At 43.3% G+C, this 22,120-nt stretch overlaps 1 protein-coding gene across 2 annotated transcripts; it reads right to left on the reverse strand.

The window, feature by feature from the left end:
- Positions 1-924: 924 nt before the first annotated feature.
- On the reverse strand, positions 925-21,406 carry LOC114436254 (mitogen-activated protein kinase kinase kinase 12-like). Of its 2 annotated transcripts, none has more exons than XM_028406435.1 (14): positions 21,285-21,406; positions 11,289-11,829; positions 8,559-8,742; positions 8,274-8,465; positions 8,031-8,189; positions 5,947-6,105; positions 5,682-5,790; positions 3,557-3,666; positions 3,303-3,419; positions 2,961-3,098; positions 2,161-2,863; positions 1,923-1,990; positions 1,358-1,658; positions 925-1,282 (listed from the first exon to the last, which is right to left on the reverse strand). In XM_028406435.1, the coding sequence occupies exons 2-14, from the start codon at positions 11,785-11,787 to the stop codon at positions 1,196-1,198; spliced, it is 2,826 nt and encodes a 941-aa protein (XP_028262236.1). In that variant the 5' UTR covers positions 11,788-11,829; positions 21,285-21,406; the 3' UTR covers positions 925-1,195. The 2 variants fall into 2 exon arrangements, with proteins under 2 accessions (XP_028262236.1, XP_028262235.1); XM_028406434.1 differs by lacking the exon at positions 21,285-21,406 and adding an exon at positions 13,390-13,615.
- Positions 21,407-22,120: the final 714 nt, after the last annotated feature.

Consider the following 22,120-nt stretch of genomic DNA (forward strand, 5'->3'; position numbering starts at 1 on the left):
AATAATCATCTTTCTCTAATGCTGGTAGGCTGCAAACTGGCCACATTCGGTGAGTGAGTTAGAGCCGTAAATGTGAGAATATTTCAGTTATATTGACATCTTTTGTAGTGTTTTTGTGTCCCTGTCATGCATTTGCCTTCAGTCATGATACTGGAGCGTTTACTTAGAAATCTCATCCTTGCCTTTGTTTCAATAGATCAAATATTCATTAACATCCAATATGCTGTGATTTCCTGCTTCTATTTACACCCCCATAATTGCTCATATCTTCAACGTGGTATTGCATTTTCTTTAATACAGTAAATACTGCAACACTTAAGTGGAAAAAAAGCCTGTCTGCTCTGAGTGAGCAGACATATTGCTTTTTTTCCTCCCTTTGTTCACACGTTCCTGTTTTTTCTGTGTTTCGATGCTCAGACATGAACAGCAGCTACAATACATTCTACTACCATAAGCTTCTTGAGGTTCCAGTAAGAATAGTGCCACCTAACTTAGAAACATCAGCACCTTAAAATTATACAATCTCACATTTTAAAAATGTTTTGTTCATTTTTACAACATCACATATTTACACTGATGTTAAAAAAACACACAAAGAATGGAATCATACGGCATAAATAAATAAAAGTAAAAGAGATGTAAACATTATTTTTTTCACAGTTAAATATTAATAAATAAAATAGTGCATAATGATCTGCAAGGAAATGACACAATGATTCAGAGAATTCAGTGCAAGCTGCGACGTCAGTGGACGTCTCAGTGATTTAAAACTTTAGAAGCCCTGAATTTGTTATGTATTTATATGACACAATGTGAACATGACACTTTTATGATTAAAAAAAAAAACAAATCAACACAAAACCATGAGAAACATTAACAGACAGTCGTGGTAGTGGCCTCTCTGAGTGAGGCCTTTGTTGCTGAGGTGCTGTTTGATGTGTTTTTGCCAAGCTGTTGGTATGGAGAGAACACAGGAGGCTGTTGCCCTGACTTGTTCAGACGATCCTGTGATGTAACAGGAAGCGTGATTCCTACTTTAGGTAAGATATCGGGTTCTTTAAGAGGACACAGGTCTTCGTTTTGTGCCCCTTCCATCACGTTTCTGATCATGGCTGTGAATATTCTAAGGTCTGTGAGTGTGAGGTATTGAGAGACCAGATCTGCGGGTGTCTAAGTGGGTTGAGGCGTCGGGTTTTCACCAGTTGGTCGGAGGTTGACCAGGCTCTGCACTGCATGAATGGTCCAGCTCTGTGCTGTCACAGTCCGAGTCATCATACAGGCCCTGGTGTGGAAGGAGAGTGGTCAGAACAGATTCTTGTTCCAATATCAATATCTACATATTTATCCCTTTGCTTACCTCATAATTGTGGTCATGTGACGCAAGCTGCGTCTTGACTTGTTGTAGAATTGCTTCTTTTTCAGACAATCCATCAGAGCCCAGCTGGGTCGGGTCGGATGGGTCGGCGGGAATCTCGGAGCCCTGAGACAGCAGGTCGTCGCTCTTGTCGTCCAGGCGCTCGTCGGTGTTGGTGCTGACCACGTCGGGAGTGCCACTGTGGGAGTGGTCGGTGGTGTTTCCCTCCTCGCCGTCTGAGACGGATAAGTTCTCTGAGCTGAAGGTGGACAGGGACTGGCATTTGGTGATGCTCACAGGCCGCCTGAGTGGGAGTGGAATATCACATATATTCATGAAGAAAAGAAGTGCACCACAGCAGAAATGTGTGAAATAAGAATATTTTTATACTTCTAAAAGGCTTGAAATCAGAATGTGTGAAATGGGAGGAAGAAAACAGAGGCGGCACACTGAAACCCAGCATGTTGCTGCAGTGTGACTTTGACTTGTACCATCATAGTGTCTTATTTTGGAAAAATACATCTGTAAATCTGCAGAGAGAATCATTCAATATACACGCAATTCTTACCGTCTCCTTGGCAGCTCCACCTCACTGTCCACCTCTCCTTCTTCTTCCTCTGATGACACTCCTCGTCTCTGTGAAGGACATCAAATGTAATAGTTCATAAGAAGTCAAATCATAATGTTTATGAACAAATGCATTTTTGTTACTCATAACTTAAGGAACTAGATGCAGCTACCACAGAAATGATCATTGCACTGACTGATGTTCTCACACAGAATTTGAAATGAATTTTTGGGCTCACCTGACTGCGTGTGACTGCTGCCCTGTAGAGCAGAGCTGCAGGTGTGAGGCGCTGACTTCTGGGTGAGCGTGTGATCACCGTGCCGTCCTCCTTGTCTTCACCGTCGTGTGGGACTCGTGGGCTACCGAGTACAGACGTCCTCCCTGCAGCCGCTCCTCTGCCACACGGCGAGTCGGGGCTGCTGGAGAACGGAATGGACGCTGCATCTTCGCTGGGCGTGTCACTGCGCGGAGGTGTTTCTGCCAGGTCATCAGCACCTACACCAATGTCGGGCCCTTCCTCTGACCCTCCAGTTCTCTCTCCTAACCCAGCTGAGGCACTCTGGCTGCCTGCTCTGTCCAGCCCCGGCTTCATCTGCCCCTTCCTCCGGCCCTCAGCCTCCAGCGTGGTTGAAATGAGGTCGGGGCTGGAGGAGGACATCTTTTTGAGCAGCAGGTCATGCTGCAGGCCTCTGAGGGCTGCGCTGGGGTCTAAATGCTTACTGCTTGGAACAGACGTACTGGAGTTGACCATCGCTAAGGACGCGGACAGGGTGGCTTTCAGTTGGGCCAGGTCCCCGCTGCTGCCTTTACCGGCCTTTCTGTAGCGGGGCTTTCCTCGGCGTGAGCGGCTGGGCGAGGTAGAGCCTTTGTTGGGGATGGTGACCTGGGTCATGGAGGAGTCCAGTTTAGGGAGGATGACCTCAGACTTTAATAAGTCTGGCCTGGAATGGACAGGGACATATTTTTTTACATGAGAGAGGTTGTTTATGATATCACTTAGAACAGGACAGCTGCATAAAAACATGGCGGCCCCCTCACCTCTTGCTGTGCGTAGGCAGCTTCTGAGGTACGTTGCGTTTCTTCATAAGTTTCTCCATGGAGTTGGAGGAGGCTGACTGTCTGGAACTGTGGTGTTTGAAGCAGCCGGGGTACTTCTTGTCCAGCGACTGCTCCCTCCTGATGAATTAAGCAACAAGAGCAATACAATTTTAATGGATGTCAATGGGGGCTGAACATGTCATAAGAGAGCACTTCACCTCACATTTCAGGGGAACTTTACATGCTCATACACCACTTAACCAGTGGTAATGAATAAAAAGCTATTTGAACAAAGTATATTATTAAACAAAGCCATGATTTTTTATCAAGCAACTTTCATACTTGAGCAGCTCTTTCTCTTTGATTTCCAGCTGTAGCATGATAGCATTGAGTTCCATGTAAAGGTTGTTGGCTCTCTCCAGTTTCCTCTCATAGTGTTCCCGGATATCCAGCGCATGTCTGTGTGGAGATAAAAGAGAGAAGACAATTTATCATAAACAATAAAGAACTGAAGGGGTATAGATACACAGTTGCCCCCTTTTTTTGTATGGATCTGATTTTGTATAAATTTACGGGTCTGCCATCAGTTGTCTAACCTGAGTTCCTCTCTGCGTCGTTTAATCAGCTCCTCATCCAGCCTGTGAAGACACGTCCCCTCAGACTTGATCTTCTCAAAGTGGTGCCTCACCTCGTCTCTCCACTCAGCCTGGAGGGACACATAAAACACTTCCATCAGAGAAAGAATCAAAGCAGCAGTGACTGCACATTTTTACTAATAAAAACGTTTTAGTACAAATATTGTGCTCCTAAACAACAACTACTACACAATAATACCTGATTTTACACCTGGTTATGACGCAGTTTTTAACGAAAAAGTCTAGATTTTGTTGCTACCCTTTGTTTTGTGTTTGGAAATCTCACAGCAGACGACAGTTTCTCTGTATCCAGAGGAGATCAAACCCCTGTTTAAGGCTTTCTCTGCTTATTTACAACTGTGATAATTAAGAACGACTCACGTTCGTTTGAGTGATAATATTACCATCAAATGATATCAGCGAGCGCTGTTTGTAAACTGCACCTTGATCTGAGCTCTTCATTTGTTAAGCGGCTAAGATTCTTTTTGTATCGCTAAAACCAAATCCATTACGCTGTCAGATGATAATCAATACACACAGAGACATGGAGCAAAACAGAGCATGAGCTGATATGACAGGAACACACACACACATATACACCCAGAAAAACGCAGTGTGTGCATTTTCTCGTACACAGTGGAGCATGACAGCTGTTATCTGATACCTGTCATATGAAAGGACAGAAGAGGGCAGATTTATGAGTGTGTGCATAACTCTTGTGTATATGTGTGTGTGTGCACACTTCTTATTAAGCTAATGGACTCTCCTCTGCTCCTCTCCAGTCCTTTCTCCTCTCTTCTCTCTCTCTCTCTCTGCTCACTACCATTAAAGCAATCAATACACTCCAGCAGCAAATACTTCTTTCTAACGTCACAAGAAAAATCCATTATGGGGCAAACGGGGGAGGAGGGGGAAGTAAAGGATAAAGGATCAAGGAGAGGGAAAGAGCGTTATGATTTGCATCATGAGACATAAGCAGAGGGAGAAACTACAAAGAGGAAACGCAATCTTATTTATTCTGTATGCCTGTGAGAGCTGGTCGTCCGATTTTACATGCTCCGGTCATAAATGGATTTATGGTTCATAAGACATATGAACATATCTTCCGCACAGTTACACACTTTTTTGAATGTCCTTCATCTGACACATTTGTCTCACCCATCCATCTCCCCCCTCCCTACTCTGAAGTGGACACACAGACACACACTCCACCTCCATCATTCTTCCATATGATGGAGGTAGAAACAAAAAGGTTCCCCCCCTCCCACCTTTGACCACAAATCAGCACTCACGTGTGACAAGGAACAAAGAGCAAGCAACCAACAATAATTTGTTGTGACTGAAAGGACAGGTATTATTATCGGGCTCCCATGAGGCTTGCAGGGGCCCCCGGTGCAGCTGCACATGCTCTGCAGCAGACTGGAAACAAACGACCACGGCTTGACAGAAAAATGACTATTAGGGAAGGTGGATGCTGGTGACAGGAGCTTCTCTGTTCAGAGTCACACATACAGAAGCTTAATTTATTTATTGGACAACAGAGAGGAATGATCATTGTCCATTATATTTACCTGCTATGACACAATATATAATGGTTTAATGTGGTGTGTTCTACACTCATTTCATCTCCATTTTCTCATTTATAAATGATGAAAGTATAAATAAATTATGTATCAAATGTCCTTTCATTTATTTGATAATTGATTGGAAAGATGTGTTATCAATATTACCAACAGAAAGCAGACAGACACTACATTTTTGTCATGTGACTCCTGATTGTCAATCATGGCTTGTAATGAGTGCAGATTTTTGTTTGCAAAAATCAGGTGTTTTTAATGAAATATCTAGCTCAGTTACACTAGCTTAATACACATGATGCATTCATGGACTATTGTAAAGTCTGATGATTTTTGCCTTTTGTGGCTAGTAAACAGTGTGACTAGCAAAAACATGCACGTGTAAAAGAAAACAGACGAGTTGTTTTTTGTTTCCATAGGTCTTCTCTGTGTTACATTTCCTTCACTGCAGCACATTGACTCAGGAAAAAGCACAAATGATAGTTTAAAAGCATTAAAAACATGCTTACCTGAGACTGAAAGTAAGTTTCTTGAGGGGTGGACAGAATATCTGCTGAGGCGATGTCCAGATGCAGAAGGATCTGTCGAAACGAGGGTCTATTCCTGGGCTTACAGTTCCTGTAAACAATCAAGCTTTTATTACTTCCACCTTCTTCAAGATATCCTGAGGAGAAAAAATCTCTCCTTTTTTCTCCTTTCTGTTTAAGGCACTTTAATTCATCATATTCCATACAGAATCTCATTTATCTTGCCCCCTCTCCTTTGTGTGCTCACCAGCATTGTCTCATGAGCAGTTTGAAGCTGTCTGGACAGCTGTCAGGCACAGGCAGCTGCAGGCTGTTGTTGCCCACTCCCCAGATGATAGCAGAGGAGTCCACGTCCTTGTAGGGCACCTCGCCTGTCAGCATCTCCCACAGCACCACGCCGAACGACCTGCAGACAGACGTAGAGCACATTTTCTGTCAGACAGGTTCTGCAGCCGTTTCACGTGATGGAAAAATCGTCGTGGATATTATCATGTGGGGAGTCTTTAAACTCATCGTTTTGATGTTCACTGTTTTACTCATAATTGTGATATAGTAAACTAATAAATAAATGTATTCCACTACATATTATATGGATGAGCTTTATCTTTAGAAGTAAAGCGCAGCCCTCATGGGAGGGAAGGTAACGAAGGAAAGTCTGTTGCTGGTGACTCCCATGGGTTGCCATGGTGACCATGTACCATCTCCAAGGCGCCAGTAGCATCACATGTAGCAGTGGGTGTGTGTGTGTGTAATACTGTGTTTACGAGTGTATTTTTAGAGTCCCCTGTTTATGATTCATGATATTAATGCATGAGAAGAGAAGATTCATGTGTCTTCTTCCCCCACACCGTGTCTAAGACATTAAAGACAGTGTGTTTCTATACAGGTTTCCATTTACTAGTCTAATAAGGAATTTATTTTAAAGCTGCTAAATTAAAAATACTAAAGGGCAACTACATTCTTAAAATATTCCACTACTACTAAAATAAAAAGAATTTGATCACTTTACTGTACACAAATTGACCATGTGAAATAATGTTTATAGCATATTTTTGTTGCATTATTTGCTGAGATGGAACATCAAACTCTACTTTGTCATCTGGAAATGCATTTGTTTGCACAATTACATAGTTTTTTGGTGATAATAAATTATTTTCTTAAAAACAATAATAGCCCCCAGTGGTAAAATATTAATAATACAAATATCTATACTATAGAGCCACTGAAAACAGTCTCCAGGACTGTAGCGGGTTATTACTGATTATTTATCACAAGCGGTGTGATAAATAATCAGTTTACGCTAACAAAAACTAAAAAAAAACACACACCCGCTAGCTATAACCGAGAGCCACGTTTCCATGGTGACAATCAGTGACCTGCTGAAAATAAAATAGGCAAAATATGACTTATGATTCAGAGGCTTATGAGTTTACAGTCATCTGTGTGAGAAACACAGCAGTGAGAAGAACAGTCATCTTTGTACTGTGACGAGCTAGCAATTAGCCACAATGTTTCAGCTCTGCATTTTATTTCTACCATTTTTCTGGCAAAGTATGGTAAATTCCATCAAAAAGCAAGGACATAATGTTTCATTTCAAATGTGTATAAAAGTGGTGAATTAGGGTCATGAATTAGATTATTATTATATGAATTAGATGTATTTAGAAATGTATCCCAGTTATTTTTGTCCAGTCCCTACAAAAGAAATCAACAGCAGTTGTAGCAGCTGCCACCGTATGTCAGCCAACATAAACTACTAAATACATGCAACAATGATAACAGCCACAGTCTTTTTCTTTTTGTGGTTCGGGCTACTACCAAGTGATTTACATAAATTTAAACAAAACTGTACAGTCCACATACACAGCACGCCGTGCTTTCCTTTCTACATCAAAAGCTTTTTTAATCCTGTTTTCACTATTCTGCTAATGCACCGCTGGCTCTGAGCCAAACCATCCGAAAGCTTGGAAGGTTATTCCAGCCTCTCCTGAGCACTGCAGCATCTGGCAAATCAATTATTAAATTAGCCAGCGTTCCTTTCAGGACGGAGAAGAAGACTGATGGAGGGATGTAATGCAGTAGAGAGGGAGAGAGAGAGGGAGGGAGAATGCAGCAGGGGAGATGAGGGCTTAACATAGGGCAACCCATCAGATATGGCACAGACCCTATAGAATTTCATGTAATGAGATATTACACATAATACTGAATAGATTTTCTGGGAACAAGATCCTTCATTCTGCACTGTAGTAGACTGCAGGTAATGAGATTCTCTGTTGATGCAGTGACAGATAAGACAAATCATGTGAGCAGAAGGAGAGCTGGGACACCTACCAAATATCCACCTTCTCTGAGACGGGCTCGTTGCGGATGACCTCAGGAGCCATCCAGGCTACAGTCCCAGCAAAGGACATCTTAGTGCTCTTGTCACTGAGCTCTTTGGATGTGCCGAAATCAGAGATCTTCACCGCGTCGTCATAGGTGATCAGAATGCTGGAATCAAAGGTTGGATTTATCTGTTAGAGCCTATTTTATATCAGAGAGACAGTGATTCTTAACATGGATGAGAAGACTCACTTTGGTGATTTGAGGTCTCTGTGGATGATCTTGTGTAGGTGAAGGTAATTCATGCCCCCTGCGATGCCCATGGCCCAGTCCATGAGCAGAGAGGGAGCGATCTTCCTGCCCGCTCTCAGCACCTCGTACAGCTGTCCCTGGGCACAGTACTCCATGATGATGCAATAACATGGAGCCTGGGTACAGATGCCCCTGAGACAGTATGGACAGTATGTAGGTGTCATTACACATAACTAATGAAAACTCTGCTTCTGATGTTATGATCAAAAAAATTTCTCCACTAACTTGAAAGTGATGATGTTGGGGTGTTTGAGCTTTCGCAGGTGCTTGATGTCTGTCTCTTTGATGTTTCGCACTTTCTTCACGGCCACTTCCTGTCCGTGCAGTTTGCCGAGGAAGACGGCGCCCTGGGCTCCGCTGCCCACCCACTGGAGGTCTGATATTTCCTCGAATGGCACTTCCCACGCTTCTGCGGAGATAAAAGAGAGAGGTTTGGTGACTTTATCTGCACAGTAACACTTCATGTATGGATACACAGCACAGAATGCACAACTAAATGATGAAACTACGCTGCAAAAACATGTGTGACTGCTAGGTGAGTACAGCACCCCTCTGTCAGCCTGACATTATTACATAGAAAGCTACGGCACATGTTATCACTACACATGTCGAGGTATTGTCCTGCAGTGTTGATCAACGTGTACCTAGCCCTAACCCTTGTTATCTAGTGCATCATTTAATGCCTGAAGTGATGTGGTATTTATCTCCTGAAGGTGACCTTTAGTGTTCAGAGATCCATATCTCACTGCTTACTGAGACGTTTGCCACAATAATTCAGACTCCCTGGGTGATAAATCCAAATTACTTGACCTGATACCAATAAAACTAATTATATTTCCATTTGCCTCAGTCTCCAAATGTGTAGTGCTAATTGGCATTAGCATGCAAACGGACCTTTTTGTGATATTTCTGATAGAAGTTTAGGGTTCCATGGTGCTAATGGCTGCAATCAAGGTATGCAGATGTGAACTCATCAAACAGCTGTGCTGTTCACCTGCTTCCCCAACAATCACTGAATGTGGTAGGTTTTCCAAACTGTAAACTGCAAACTGTCTTCTCCCTTCTAAACCGGACCTCATAGTAAATATAATATCTGCTAAACACTAGCATGATGATGGCTGACAGCAGCTCATGGCCTAGCTGCCTTCAGGAGGTCACATTGTGTTCAGGTCTAATAAATGAAAAAGCCGTTGTTTTGTTTTTTGGTTTTGTAGCCACATTATGTTAAACCTAAATATCTGCATTTTAAGCTTGTAGCTGGGAGAGGAGCAACACGGCCGCAGGTGTTGCTGTACTACAATGAAAGGCTGTATTTGTTGCAGTAAATCCTGCTAAAAAAACCTCATTTGATATCTTGTTCTGCAGTTGAACCTCACCTTAACCTAAGACTGGGTTGTACAGGCAGACAGACAGGGAGCTGTAATCTCCTGTGGGTAATACTCTCTCAGCCTTCTAAATCCTGCTTAGTGCCATTGTGGGGTTGATGCAAAACAGGGGTCCAAATGCTCAGGGAGGGGGAGGAAGGGGGGAGTATATTTGAGGGCCTAATGTGAATGTATGGTGAATAGAGAGGTGGAAGAGGAGGGGGGAATACTGTATGTGTGTGTGTGTGTGCGTAAGCAAAGAGAATAGATGGGAGGGATTCCCTGTGGGTCAGCAGGGGTCCTTGTGGCTGAAGACAGACTGTTAATACAGAGAAAATCTACAGCCTGCTCTGCTGCTGCTGCTCCTAACGCATCAGGCACGTTTATCATATTAATAAGGATGATATGAATGATTAATGCTCTGCTGTGCTTGATTGAGGGTTTCGCTCTCTAATGAGGCCCTCAAATTTCCCACAATGAAGACATAAATCTGACAATTTCTTCAGGTCTGCTTTGTTTGATTTGAACAAAAAAGAAGATATTTAGGACCCCCCCCCCCCCACACACACACACACACAGTGTCAGAATCAATAAAGGTCCAGCAATTTCCCTTTTCTATACAGACACTACCAAGTCAAAGCTTAAGAACAGAGCTTTGTTATATGGCATTCAGTTGAAAAGGGCCTATTTATTTCACTTTTATAATATCCGCTTTGCTCTTAACTGTGTGTGTGTATCCCTGCAATGGTGACATAGAGGAGGCGAGCAGCGAGGTGCAGATGGGCTGGGAGTGATAACAGCACAGGATGAAAAGGAGAGGAAGGGAGGCAATAAGGGTGATGGAGGGAGGAGGAGGAGGGAGGAGGAGGAGGAGGAGGGGAGATGTGGAAGTCAAATGAGTGATAAAATATCTGAAGACAAGGAGAGGTGTAAACCTGCCACCTTCATGCCTGATGGTGCATGTGTGATATTTATGATATCAAGTTAAAAAAATCTTATCTGACTTCATGTGTTCAGTACTATATGTTAAAAATGTCTATTTGTGTATGTGTTTTATGTGTGCGTACATTCATCTTTGGGCGTGTATATGTGTGTGTGTGTCAGGTTTGCGTTAATAGAGATGAGAGGCGCAGGGTCAGAGCATGATCCATGCATAATTCATGAAGCAGATTTGGCAGAGGTGTCTCAGGGGAGCCCTGCGCTATTGTAGTGGCTGCAGACATAAACAACACAGCGTCACAGGGAGCTAGTTTCACTGGCGGGGGTGGTAGCAGGAGGTGGGCACATGCAGGCTGAAAATTGGGGAAAGGGGGGGGGGGTGTCAGGGGGAAAATAACCCTTTGCAGCCTTGATAGAGTCTCCTTCTCTGGCTGCAGCTCGTTTATGTTTGTTTACAACATGGCCTTTGTGGGAGTCATCTTTTCCACCGACTGTTTAATGTAATTAAACCACTGGATAAGATCATTTAATTAGCATATCAAAGCCTCACACTGAAATTAAATGGGGGGGCCTGTAGTTGTTTTTTTTTAGTAAATTGAAAGCAACCATTGACTGTAGATTGTGAAAATATGTGAAACATATTTGGACATACCATCCAGGTCATGTTTGTGCTCTGTGGAGTAAGCCTTGCCAATCATAGTCCAGACAGGCCGCAGACACCCAAACAACCCTTCCAGAAACCCTCCTCCCCCTCCGGTAGACTGGCACTGTAACCTGGCGTCACCCGCCTGGCTCCTGACCACAGAGCTATCTAGCTCTTGCCCCTCTCCCTCTGTCCTTCCAGGACTCCCATCATGCTCGTGGAGCTTCAGGACACTGTTGGCGAAGTGCTCCTGGTGTTCCTCGCCAGGTGTCTGGTTCTGTCCAGGAGTCTGTCCATCTCCTCCTCCTCCTCCTCCTCCAGGCTCTATTGCACCTCCGGTGTCTATGGAGAGGACGTTTCGGAGGACACATTGGGTTGGGGTCAAGTCCATTTCTGGGGTGCAGGGGGTTTCGGCATCGAGGCGGCGGAAGGATGGGGGGTCAGAGAGGGGTGTGTTGAAGCCGGACAGAGAGGGTGAAGGGGCACGGGGTTCATGAACGAGCGCCATGAGGGCCTGCGATCATCCGAATGACAGGTAAACCAATGAGACCTTAAAGAGAGGAAATAAAATGATTAGAAATGAAACTTACAATTAGCTTGTGGCTAGTTTATGGTCATTGGTGAGTGTTATTCATTTAGGATCATCATTAACCACAACAAGCTAGCCACTGTAAAAGGCAGAAAGATGTGTTCCTTTGCTAATCAAGTTAGCATAAATGGCAGAAACTCCAAATCTTACCCAAACCCTGAGTTGTGATTATCACATAAATGCACATTCAACCCATGTATGCTAAGTTGTTGTTATTTCTGTTTGTGTGTTTTGATTTTATGAACAAGATCAAGGAAGAAGATTACTTTTTTCAGCACTTTCCAGCACTTTTTTATCATCATGCACCATAATCATGCTCACTGCACGGACACTGACCAATAATGTATGTCTGATGATGTCCAACACAAGGGTGATTGGATGTGTGGATAAAGGACAAAAGAGTGTCCCGTCTGGACCGTAAATCTGAGAACGTGCACGGCTTTAATTAAGTGCACGACCCATAAAATAACCCCACCCCCCACCCCCACAAAACCTCCACAGCATCAGAGTAATGCTGAAGAATACTACATACAGTAACATTGTATGCTTTTGGCATGCCTGTGACACACAACACAACTGGTGCTCTCTAGAGTGAACCGTGTCACAGATGGTTATTTACATCCCACTCATGCAACATTAAAATATAAATATAAATATAAAATGCATGATAGCTGCAGAATAATGAGAGAATTCTTCAAAGCTTCACATCTCTCCAAGGACAGCATCGCCTGCACGCTCAGTGGAGAATGAAAATGCATTATTTCTTCCTTCTGGAGTGATCCACTCCTCCTCTGCTGCCTCAGATTGGCAACAAGAGATGACAGGTTTCAGATACCTGTCCAGTACATTACAGAAATGGAGAGCATCTCGGTTTGACAAGCCCAGGGTGCATCACATATTTTCACATATCTGACACTGAAGGTCAATTTGAGTAAAATGACCAAGTTCTAATGTATCTGCATCTTATTATACCAATCCAAGTGTGACTGCTATACTCCCACTAATATGCCATCTGATGTATGAGCCATCAACCCCACTAGCTGCATCTGTAATTTTCAAATTAATCATGCAGAGAGACCAAGACAGGACAGGCAGTCTGGAGATTTCATTAACCGAGACACAACCATAAAGTCTGGAGGAAAAAAAATCATTCTCATGATAATTTTGTGCACATCTGGCATACGCATCATTCACATCCGACTGGCCCTGTCTTCTAATGGTCCTGCTCTGGTTCTCACTTTATTCGTTTGGAGGTATCAGCTGCGGGAGCCGCATGAGCAGGTTACGCTCTGTTACAGGCCAACGCGCCGCTGTGGATGTACCGGAGGCGCACCATCGCATCGCCGCGCACCTCCTGTGGTTCAGATCCGGTGCGCCAGTGGAGCATTAGTGAAGTTACATGATGCCCGCTTACATTAGAATAACACAGGAGGGTGGGTGTGCTATATTTTGCGCAAACACCAAACACCTCGTCTTCCTCTCTTGTTTACCTGCGCGAAATGCTGCCATGCGTGTTCCTACCTCAGTGCTGACAGCGTGAGTCCATCGCGGCTGTTTGCAAACGCTTATTCCACTTAAAGCAAATTAATCTTCCTTTAGATTTGGTTATAGACGCTCTTCCTCCTCCTTTGCGTCCGATTCACAGCAGCGGAGTCCGTGCGTCTCCTCCTGCGTGGATTCCACTCAGCGGTAAACACAGCTACGCTCCCTTGATTCGCTTGTTTTCCTACTTCTCCTCCTCCTCCTCCTTTTGCAGTCCCCTCTGAGGATGCAGTGTGCGCACTCTCAAGACTTTATACGGCCATATAGTAAACAGGGCTGCTGAGGAGAGAGAGAGAGAGAGGCCGAGGGGAGGGAGGGATGGAGGGAGGGAGGGGAGGCAGCGTGGAAGTCCTCCTATCAGAGGAGGAATGCGCTGTGACGAGTGGAGTCCGGTGAGACACGGGACGTCCGCAGGTATATGTGAGAGAGGCTGTGCTTCAGGCAAGGGAGGAGGAAGAGGAGGAGGAGGAGGGGGGTCAGCCGGTATGTGAGGTGATCAAAATGATGTCATTGTCCAAGCATGCAGTAATTTGACTGGAAAATCCTTTCAAACCCTATTAACGCCCTATACCGAGTTGGTACATAATCTGCTAACACCGTCTGTCACCACAGAGAGGACATGAGAGGACATGAAGGAAGGACGGCAGCTTGTTTTATTATTATCATCATCATCTTCATCTTCAATCTTTATTGGCCCATTTCACTGAGACAGGAAGAGTGAAGGGCCTAAATAGGACTTTCCCCAGATGTGATTTGTTTCCCTCTGCGGCTCTAATTAACCTGAATGGACTCAAATATCAGGAGAAGGATTCCAGTAGCAACAGTCACAGCCTCAACTGCTTTCTGTTTACTCACAGACAATTTGTTGCTCATGGTAACGTCTAAGGGCCAAACAGTATCATCCAGTGAGTCAATGTAGCATCTTGACTGCCTCCAAGCCAACAAGGCCCTGTTCAGAGAGTTATACAGCCTACAGTACGTCATGTTTACAGGCATGTAGTCAGTACAAGAACATGTGAAGATAGCCAGTGCAATGTAGCCACACACAGTTAGCATCAGGTGACATAGAGGCCCCGGTGGCCTGGTTCCTGCAGCAAGAGACTGCATTGTTGGTTGTTGGATGATTTCTATGCTGTTTCAAGGCCTTGTCAAGCTGAATAACATCCAAGTCAGGGCTCCATGATGAGCAGGTGTCAGGGCCAATCTGCAGGGAGATCACGAAAGCAGTGCAAACAGAGGACAATCTTCCACCAGAGTCAAGCTATTTTGGCTGACACAGACGGTGTGAAACAGCTGGGGATCCCATGTCTGAGCTTTTGAATATAAACGGTTGTAGCTACATGACCCTTTTCGAGTGCTAAATCCAAATCCAGCCCTTATCTCCCAGATTAAGCTCGTGTTGGGCTTAAACCCCATAACGATGACCTCATCGCGCTGCTTGTAGACAGCGGGGAGGGGGGGAAACCCTAGCTGCAGTGCACAAACCAACAGACTGAGAAACCTGCACAAGCACATGAGCAGGGAAAGCCCCCCCCCCCCACTTTCTCCTTTTACTTTATGAAGTCATAATGAAAAAAAGATCAGTGTTGGCAGAGTTTCATACCTCTAGTGATATTACAATTAGGAAGAACAGCTTCTGTTTTTATTTATTCATATTTTGAGTCACATCTGTCTTCACCAAAATGAAAAAAAAGCAATTTATATTAAAACATTTTGGAATAATGGCAAAATGACCTATTTTTAAGCACATGACTAAATGTTTGTCTCCATATTTTAATAAATATCACAGAAGGGCGCTGTCATGGAATACGGTATCTTTCACTGAATGTGTTAATATTTAATTGCAGTTTTTTTGACAGCACTTTTGATGTTTGTATTTTAATTATCTTCACGCCTTCAGTCCCTAAATGAATATTTTAGCCAAAAATGTGGTTTATAAATGTTTTATGTTGGCTTTAATATCACATAAAGCAGAAGAAAAACCCCTCATACTCCCCCCCAAAAAAACCTTTAATCACTCTTGCTTCAGAGTTTCATGCCATCCCCATCCACAATTTATCTCTGTACTCTGTCTTAAGGCAGTCTGACTAGAGAAGAAGGCGAAGCACACGCTCGTTTCTGTTTCTAGCTTTTCCTAAAAAAAACTTTCTTCATGATTTATTTATCAGAGCCTGTACTGTACTTGCAGGACGGCTCCTCTGCAGGGACGTTCAGGCCTCTGAGGATCAGCACCGCTGCCTCTGATGTCCACCAACACACCCTCTGCTTCTGTTGTGGTTACTCCAGCAGAAACACAACAGAAGGAACGCTGCGGGGTACCACTGCTGATCAGGTACCAACCTTCAACAGATATTTTTTAGTGCTTATACTTTACTTTAAAAAAAGCCACAGATTTTTGAACAAGCTGTCACATTACACATCCAGCATAAGGGGGATAAAATTAATTAAAAACCTGACTTCCAGTTTCAAAGGAATAACAGCTTAATAAAAATAAAAACACTGTGGCATCCGTCCAAATAGCTGATGCAAAATGCTGCATTGTTTGGCAACATGTATCATAATCTGAAGAAGGGGATTAACAGAAGCCTGCAGTGAAGAATGTCAAGAGGCGTGTGCATGTGTGAGTGTACAGTATGTAGTGGGCGAGCAGACACATACTGTCCAGTTGGCGGGGCATGGTGGTGCTTGTGTAGAGGTTTGTGTGTGTGTTTCGTTGGACGCAGACTATAGAAAATGGGGGTAGGGCAGCTTCTGGCTCTTTGGAGCGCCTATTTATGGATCCTCATCGAGAGCCCCTTGTGTGGCTCATTGTCACTTTCACTCACACACAGCTGAATTGGTCGCCAATCATCCAATCCACTCAACTCTAATCCAAAAAGGAGCGAGAACAAAAGAAGCAAAGATAATTGTCACTCTGCTTCTCCATCAATTTGACTTGAAAAAAACAGCAGAATGGCAGACATGTTTTCAGATTTACATGTGTCTGTGTTTATATAGTGAGAGTGATCCCTTCCTCTCTGCCTCTGAGGAAGCTGATACTGGACTGGTCTGTCATCAGTCAGTCAGGTTGCCGCTTCATCCATATTGCCTGATGGGGATTCATTAAGATTGGCGCCAACGGGTATTGGTGGACAAGTGCAGTGGGGGGTGGGGGTGGGTGGGAGGATTCTCAATTTCAATAAGATGATCTCACCTCCTGTCTGTAGCTCAGGAAGAGGAGTTTTCATTCATAAAGTTCATCCATTCACACACGCGCGTGCTCAGACGTGTCCACACATACACAACCAACAACACATCCCAGCGGGATGCTGAGGAGACAGTTGTGCCAATGAGGCAATATGCAGGTGAGATCACTGCCGGATGCCATGGTGCCGGTTTCCGTATCAAAACTCTATAAAAGGACAACTGTCTGAGGCCCTTTTATGATTTGACCTTCCCTGCATTACAGCACCCCACTGGAGACCGAAGACGTCAAAGGTCTGATTTATTTACCAACTTCTGAGTTAAATCTGTGGCACTGCTAAAAGCTCTATTATGTCCACATTCTAGTCACTAACTTTGTCATTTTAGTCTTGATGGAGATGCAAAGAATGTGACAGTAAATCAAAACAGTAACAACCAATCTGTGATGGATCTAATCTGTAATTTTGTCATGTGACCTATCTGTTGTTTATGTACAGTACCATTATGTGTTGAGTTTACTGACAAAAACAAACTTTTTGCACAGAAATAGTCACATGATTCATTGTAAAGGTAAATGTACTGAGAGAGCATTATGTCCTCTTTAAACAACAGACCACTCTCTTACAGGAAGTGTCCCAGACAACTGAGGAAAGGTATTGACTCATTCTATAGTGTGCTAAAATATGCTAATCCAACAATTTAGATCAAGCATCACTTTGATCTAGTGTGGAGATTAGATTGATTTCCCTTTGAAATCTTTGAGAAGCGAGGATGCAGCCAGGCAGCCTGCTGTTAAGAGCCTCTGGCAGGGGCCCCAGTCAGGAGAGGGTTAATAACAATAAAGGGGGAGGTAGGAGAAGCCTTCCTAAAAGTCACATGATCGGTGCTGGGAAAAGGAGGGGAGGGCAGTAGAACTAGGAGAAGGGAGGGTGTGGGAGATGAGGAGCAGGAGGAGGAGGAGTCTGGAGCATGTTGCCGTAGAAACAGAATCCTCAGTTGGCCGGTGTGAAGTCAGAGGCGTAATTTCAGGCGGTGACTGCAGTTAGATGCTGGCGGTGGTGCGAGGTGGGTGGACGTGGAGGAGAGGGGAGGGGTAGAAGGGGAGCGTGGGTGACTCACACTGCAGGACACACTTTGCATTCTAATGGAACACACACATGCGGGGACACACACCTTCATCAGCTACATCACCCTATTCTCTTCGGTCCCTTCTCATCGCAGCATCTCTCCACTTACTTTGCTGCTATATCGCACAGATGAGCACTATCTTACCTTGCTGCAGTTCTGAGCAGATCATTAATTCATTATGTCAATGGAAAAATCCATTAGCGCACGTTTTGGTGGCTTTTGCATGCATGCGTTGATGAGGGCATCTATTAGGGCGAACCAAATGCTAAAGACAGGCTAGTAAACTATAGCCATGTAATTGGTGATGGTATAATTGCACAGCACGCATAGCAATTAAAGAGATAATATGTGTAAACCATGCTCAAGATTATCATTGGATTAACTACACTTCCCAAATACCCTTGAGTGTGGCAGCCCACCAGCTGTTCGAGGGGAAGTGTGAATAATTATGTTGATGATTTTTATGCTGTTTTTGGGGTGTTTTTGGCTGCGGGGGCGTCAGTTTGTACATCGTTAGATATAAATACTTCATGTTAATGAATTGTTTTCTTTCTAGGAGCCGGATAAAATACAAGCAGGAAGTTACAGGAAGTGGAAAGAAATGAGATGTATAATGCCTCAAGGTTGATAAACACAATTCATTCTCACAGCCAACACTCTCAAGAAGCCTAAAAATTTCTATCTGTAATTATTCACATGGTTTCCAAGGGGTGGCTGCTAATAATATGGGAATTTAATCCATAGTCAATATGAGAGTCCGTCTGATGGTAATATGGAATTAATTTAGCTTTAATAAAAAGACAATTTTATGGTTATGAATTTTTTATATTATAGTGTAAAGGCTATTTGGAAACAAAAAAGATAACATTGTACTATTTCTGCTGTCAGTGTATCGTACACTTGCCCCTACAGCAAATAAATTGACTGTTTGATTGAATGCTGCACTGCTCTTCCTTTTAAGGAAAACCAGGGCAGCTTCATTTCCCATAAATGCTGCGTGCAGAGCTGGAAGCAGCAGCAAAAATCACAGGCGATGTGACGTTTTCTCGGTCACCACCCACAACTGGATCTCATGCTTTTAGAGCAGGCCAATAGGGACCCGGCTGTGCTGTCTGATACCACAGCACTGGCTGGTTAGAGCTGTAAGAGGCTGGATGATGATCTTCAGGCTTGTTTATTTCTTGTTTGATTGTGATCATGACTCATTTCATTTTTGGGAATTTCTGGGTAGTAGCTGCTGTACCACCTACAGCAAATCCAAAAACTGAACAGTCCCTCTTATAGCAGAGCTTTCTGTTTCATATTATCAGATCATTTTCTGCCCTCTGAGGCGGTTTCGACTTTTGATTCTCTTCACAATCAAACTGCATATATCACTCCTTATCCAATAGACATTAAATGTTAGTTATACCAACATGTCCACAAAAAACACTGCGTTTGATAACACACCCATCAGATATGACACATGGTTATGATACTGCGGGAACGGAAACATGTGTCCTATGCCTAACTGACTTTTAGTCAGGAGTTTGAGGTTCGAGTCTTCTGACACCACCAGTTGTCCGGTCGACCTGAGTTATACACATTTCTGTAGAGATACATTCTTTGCTTTTGGATAGAATCCACACTGTCGAAAAATGATAAGTAGATGCCCAACTATTATATCCTCTCAGATAGTGTTTTGCTACGGCTATCATTAGCCAACAAGCTTCGCAATCTAGCTGTAACCTGCTACATTACATACATCTGTCACTAGCCACTAGTGACAAGCATAACATTAGCCTAAAATGGGGAGAAAGCCTGTTCAGAGGCCAGATTATCACCGGGAGTTTGGATGTTATTAGATAATCACTATCTTCTCTTCAACATGCCATTCATAGAAGTCACTCCACAGGCTGTTATATGTGACTGAAGATGAGGAAGATCTCATTTCCATCACTACATTTTCATATTCATATTCAATTAAAACAAGCAATGTGTTTTTTCACATATAGATCATATAAACGTAATATGCAAACTACAGCCTTTTTAAACATTGTTTCTTCATTATCACCTGGTGCCATTGTTCTTTTGTTTGCACTCCATATAAAGCCAATACATGTCAATCTAAGAAATTACTTTTATCTCTGTCACCTTGTCACCTATGACACCTTGTACCCGAGTTGTCTCTGACTCTTTTCTCTGATCACATGATTCGTTAAAGATTGGCCTTACATTTGCCTAATATATCCAAGCGTAACAGGAGGTGGGGCTGTACTGTTTTTCCCAAATTTGCATTCTGGAAGAACACCAGTTATACCAATTATACAGAATTATGCTAATGACATACTTGACCGGATCACATATTATCTGTGTTAAGATTCATTAATTCAGAAGAAGTAAAGAGGCCAATTATTATTTGCTATAAAACTGAAGTAGGCGATGACACACTGAAAGGAAAAAATATGAAACATCTGCTGACAACTGTCTGAAGAGTCTCTATACGGGTTCAGCCTGTTGTTTCAGAGCTGTCCATGGTGCTGATTAAAGCTACAAGGACTCGGCGGCCTCTGCAAGTGTGTTTGACATGAATGCAAATAAAATAGTGGGAGGTAAGAAAACCAGATCTGCAGAGCACCTTTTCCCCATATAGTTTATTTAGGTGTGTGTGGCTATCAGCCATTAAAAAGGAATGAAATGGCTCTCAGCTGCTCTGCTTACACAGACATTGTTATAAGCAGCTTATGGTATGAGCTGCTTTCTACCAAAACACACCTGGCAAAAACAGAGCACTGTGCAGAGGAGTGTGCATCTATTCATGACTCAGACCGGCATTGATGTGTAGATCCAGTTACACTGTCAGAAGCACAGGCCTGTCACTGTGGGAGGATAGCCAGCAGCATGCCTTCAGTTGCACAGCATGTATTTCTGACCTAAATAAACCTTTAACTCTGTTCAGCAGTTGAACACACATTCGCTCTGTGTTTTGTTTATTCGATGACTGAAACATCCTCCAAGATTTAAGTCTCAGGTCTGAGAAACTTTGTACACCTACACAGTTATCTATCCAAAAACTTTCCACAGCACAGTGTCAGAGCTAATAAGCCAAAGATTTTAGGGGTTAATTCATGTAGTGGATAGTTTACAAGCGTCACCTCCTTGTGGTCCTTTTTTTTACAAGAGGAAAGCCTACACCCTGTCCTCTCAGGGCAAATGGACTCCTCCACCCAGAATCAATCTTTATCGATTTCATTACGCTGAAATAAAGACTTGAGCTCTGTGAACTGACGCTATTCGTTTAACGTCTGAGGGGCGCAGCGCCACCTGGTGTTGAAGACTGGCACCACTTTGTTTTTGCTTCAAATGTGACAGGCGTGAATGACTCCACCATCAAATGCTGCAAATGCAGACAACGAAATATATCTGCGCAACAAAACACAGCGCTGTGTCTCTCTACCATGTTACACATCAACCAAGCGCATTTTCACCCTGACACTGGACGGGATGACACTAACAGCGAATGAACCGTGCGCTGCGGAAAACGATAGAAACACAATCCTGATATGAATACATATATATTTTACCTTTTTCAGGCTCGCAGCAGCTGATCGGTTCCCGCTGGTAGATCGGTTGTTTTTGTTGCTGTTGTTGCTGTTTTTAATCACAAGGGGAAAACCCTGAAACCGATGCACCTCTGTTCAGCCTGGCTGCTGCTGCTGCTACTACAGAGGTCCCATCTGGCTAATTACCTTGTCAATAAATCTTAAAGGAAAATATCGCGAGAGTGAGAGCTGAGTCTGGCCAACCCTCCGTGGCTACAACTCACACCTGCACTTATAGTTTATTGAAGGGAGGTAAGAGGGAAAGAAATATCACCAAATAACACAGATCAACCACCCTCTCTCTCCTACCTCATGTACATGTAGGCTATTTTATTTAGTGGAAGTAAATACAAACTTTATTCTGTTTTCTTTTTCATGTTTATACTTATATTCTATTTTTATTCTCTAGGCTGTCTTGTCCTATAAAATGCACACACGCACACTGCTTACTGCAAAGGATAATATGTTTTTTTGACTATAAGAAACACTGGTGTGGTTCACTGTTGTACAGAATCTCAGCTTAATGAACTGTGTATGTTCTCTACAATAAAATTAAATAAGTTTGATACAGGTGACTCAGATCGACCGGGTGGCTCTGGTCAGACGTGACACACTGCCATATTCTGACAAATTGCATTGTTGCACTTTAAAAAACACATGTAATGCAGAATCAAAAAAGCAATATCAACAATATCAACAATATAAAAGATAATTCCGAGGTAATCATTAAGATCCTTCAATGCTACAGAAAGTATCCACTAATGAGTTTTGAGCATGTTCTTTAACACCAAACTGAGAGACAGTTTATAATGGTAGGA

This window comes from Parambassis ranga, chromosome 5 (genome assembly GCF_900634625.1).
Source record: "Parambassis ranga chromosome 5, fParRan2.1, whole genome shotgun sequence".
Classification (NCBI taxonomy): Eukaryota; Metazoa; Chordata; class Actinopteri; family Ambassidae; genus Parambassis; species Parambassis ranga.

Excerpts from the sequence above, each read along its gene's own strand:
- LOC114436254 (XM_028406435.1), bottom strand. The coding sequence starts at position 11,787 with ATGGCGCTCGTTCATGAACCCCGTGCCCCTTCACCCTCTCTGTCCGGC. Across the intron at positions 8,190-8,273 it reads AGAGACCTCAAATCACCAAA|CATTCTGATCACCTATGACG; the intron begins GTGAGTCTTCTC and ends CTTTGATTCCAG. Across the intron at positions 5,791-5,946 it reads CTGCTCATGAGACAATGCTG|GAACTGTAAGCCCAGGAATA; the intron begins GTGAGCACACAA and ends GATTGTTTACAG.